Genomic DNA, 3,622 nt, shown 5'->3' on the forward strand with positions numbered 1-3,622 from the left:
ACATAAGGTCAGGGATTCCATTATTGAAAGCAGCCCTGCAGGGGAACTGAACTCTGTAATTCAGCTGTAACATTTAGGGTTGCCAACACCAAGTTGGAAAAATCTGGGAGATTTGAGGGTGGAACCTGGAGAGGACATGGGATGGGAAGGGGGTGGACATCAGGAGGGAGGTGATGCCACACAGACAGAGTCCACCCTCCAAAGCAGCCATTTTCTCCAGGGGAACTGATCGCAATAACCTGGAGATCTCCAGGCCCTACCTGGAGGCTGGCAACCCTACTTTTTTGGCAGGGATGAGTGGGAACGTGTAGTTGTTTCTTTGCTTGGCCAGGAGCTCCAGGATGTGTTTGTCGGTTGCAGTCCCACTTACGCTTCATAGATGGCGCATCAGTCCTTCTCTTGCACCATTTCCCCCCAAGCGTTTGATTGACATCCCCAGGTCGCTAACAGTAAAAGCCTCCAAGTGGTAAAAAGGGTTTTGCGTACCTGATTGTGGGCTCTGTTTGGGAATTCTGGCGTCTGGGGGAGGGCCGGCCGTGGGCCGCATGCGCTGGCTGGCCGAATTCTGTATGCTGCTTGGGATGGCTGCGGAGATGTTCTTGCGTGGCTTGTCCTGCAGCCACATTGGTGACGCTTCAAAAGCCTGCATCCGCCGGGAGTGGCTGTTGGCACTGACTTTGAGATAGGCTTGGGCTTTGTACTCCTGAAGGTCTCCGTAGTTGGCGTCCGTCACCCGGCATTCATACAACCCTTCATCCTTTTTCCTGACTTTGGAGATCTGCAGCTTGTGGGAGATGTCGTTCCCTTGGACTTTCACTGTCTGCAAAAGAGTCAGAAATGACATATCAGAACCAATTCCTGAGGTTCTGACAATATAATAACTCGTAGCATCACTAGAATCCAGTTTCCAGCATTCAGAGGGCCTCACAGACACCATTGTGCTAATACTTATAATTAGGAAAGGGAACTTCTCTCTGGCTGCCTGTGGCAAACAGAGCCATTCCCTTAAAAAACAAAACAGAACAACCCTTGGTTTATTCCAAACCAAATTCACACTCTTGATGCATTCCTCTCTCTCTCTCTCTCTCTCTCTCTCTCTCTCTCTCTCTCTGGGCCTTTCCCCACTTACCTTAAGCCCCCGGCACTCCCAACGAGAGGGGCGGCGACAGCGCAGCTGCCCCAACGCTGCCGCTGTCGCGCCCCCTCAGCGTGAGGCATCCCTGGCGCTCTTGCAAAGGGCGCCTTTTGATGACCCCGCGCAGAGCGTGGGGACACCCGGGCGCGCGCCAGGGATGCCGCATGCTGGGAATTGCGCGCAGTGACGGCGGCCAAGGGAAAAGTGGGGAAAGGCCCTCTCTTTGAGTTCTATTGGTTGTGCTGGCCTCCAACTTCCCCATACCAGCACCTGTCTCTTTCCCAGGGGCCCCTTTCCACCCCTTTTAGGGCAGCTGCCAATTTCCTGGAGATTTAGCGGCAGAGCTTGAAGAGAGGGGATTATAAGGAAGGGAAGGAGCTCAGCAGGAATGTGATGCCATCAGTTACACCATCGGAAGCTGCCACGTAATTCAAGGAAACTAATCTCTTTTGTCTAGAGATGAGTTATAATGCTGGGGGAACTCATTGGCAACCTACTACCTGTACTGCTGGAACTAGCAATAGTAGCAAGGGGGTCTAGTTTTTGCCACTTTCCCTGGCTCCCATTGAAATACTGGTAGTATCCCAGGTGTGAGGGACATTGTCCAATGTGGCGGTCAGCAATCCTACTTATGAGACTACATTTTGAAGTAGAAGAAGAGTTGGTTTTTAGTCCCCACTGTTCTCTACTACATCATCCATTCTTCAAGGGTGACGGCTAAAAATTCCATATCAAGAAAGAGTCTGTGCAGGAAGCATGAACAGTGTCGAGCCACTTGGCCATATCCTGTGGCATCGTCCCAGTCACATTATCTCCTACATTAGACAGCAAAAAAGGCTATTCAGACCCACAACAAATTGTATGTTTGATGAATAATGATAACTGTAATGTAACTGAGATTATGGCCAAATTCCTATTACCGTATAAACTTGTGTATAAGCCGACCCGTGTATAAGTCGAGGCACCTAATTTTACTGCCTAAACCTGGGAAAACTTATTGACTTGGGTATAAGCTGAGGGTGGGAAGCCAGGAAGCAGAGGGAGTTCCTTATTTGGGCAGTGACTCCCCCTGATGTCACTGCCCAAATAAGGAGCTCCCTCTGCGGGGTTTGAGGAAGCCCAGCCAGCCAGGGTGCCTCAGGGTTCCCCCTTCTTCCCTCAACAAGCAGCTTCCCAGCTGCAGGGAGGTTGTCCCGGCCGCGCCCCCAGTCCTTGTGATGTATAGAAAATGGTGACTCGTGTATAAGCCGAGGGGTTTTTTCTTAGCCTTTAAACAGGGCAGAAAAACTCAGCTTATACTGAGTTATACTGAGTATATACGGCATATGTCATTGGGATGTGTGTACAGATGGTAGTTTGATACAGGCTGTTCTTGAGTATGTTTTACAAATATCTCTTTTTCTTTTCTTGCTTTGTATAATATGCCAATAAAGGTGGATTGATAGATAGATTTTTTATTTTTATTTTTAAAATTTATTTAATTTAATATACCGCCCCATCCCCGAAGGGCTCTGGGCGGTGTACAACATAAAACCATATATAAAATCATCGTAATCAGACTTCCATAATTATAATAAAAACAGCAGTTGTTGTATCCTAAGATGGCATCCCACCTAAACTTAATCCTCCTAGAAGGAGGAGGGACAGGTAGTGGGTCCTGATGGTATTAAGTACCCATAAGTCCCAATAATGGGTCCCGATGATATTGGGGACCCATAAGCTGGGGGGGGGGCACACTCAGTGGCTGGTTTCTCCAAAAGCCCGGTGGAACAGCTCAGTCATACAGGCCCTGTGGAAATCACCAAGGTCCAGTTGGAGGGAGAGGCAGGGGCCAGAGCCGTAAAGGCCCTGGCCCAAGTGGAGGCCAGCAGCATCATTGATTGATTTCTCTTTTAAGATTGATTTCTCTTTTAAGGAGTCTCAAAGGGGCTTACAAACTCCTTCCCTTCCTCTCTCCACAACAAATACCTTGTGAGGTAGGTGGGGCTGAGAGAGTTCTGAGAGAACTGAGACTGGTCCAAGGTCACCCAGCAGGCTTCATGTGTAGGAAATTGAACCTGCATCTCCAAATTGGAGCCCGTCACTGTTAACTACTATGCAAGGCTGCCTCAAGCTGTATGGCTCAGTTTGAATCTCCCTGCTGAGTTTAGTTCTGCCGAGGATGGCACTAGTAGAGATAGAAGGCCAGGCAGAAGGGCCTCTTGCAGTTTACCGTTGGCCCTGGCCCTGCAGGCAGCCTTAGTACTCTGAATTGCATTTGCCCATGAGAATCTGCTTTTAATTAGTTTGCTTTTAATTAGTGTTGGGAAATTCCCAGAGATTTGGGTGGAGCTTTTGAAGGAGGACATTTGGGGAGGAAATCTGTGATATACCATAGAGCAGGGGTAGGGAACCTGCGGCTCTCCAGATGTTCAGGAACTACAATTCCCATCAGCCCCTACCAGCATGGCCAATTGGCCATGCTGGTAGGGGCTGATGGGAATTGTA

General features: G+C 49.2%; 1 protein-coding gene across 1 annotated transcript in view; it reads right to left on the bottom strand.

Moving 5' to 3' along the window:
* Positions 1-336: 336 nt before the first annotated feature.
* LOC125441044 overlaps positions 337-3,622 on the bottom strand; it is a 66,205-nt gene continuing 62,919 nt past the window's right edge. The window contains exon 4 of the mRNA XM_048511323.1: positions 337-820. Within this exon, the coding sequence (XP_048367280.1) occupies positions 374-820 (447 nt within the window). The 3' untranslated portion in view covers positions 337-373. The remainder of the gene's footprint in view (positions 821-3,622) is intronic.

Source organism: Sphaerodactylus townsendi, linkage group LG11 (assembly GCF_021028975.2).
Source record: "Sphaerodactylus townsendi isolate TG3544 linkage group LG11, MPM_Stown_v2.3, whole genome shotgun sequence".
In the NCBI taxonomy this organism is placed as follows: domain Eukaryota; kingdom Metazoa; phylum Chordata; class Lepidosauria; order Squamata; family Sphaerodactylidae; genus Sphaerodactylus; species Sphaerodactylus townsendi.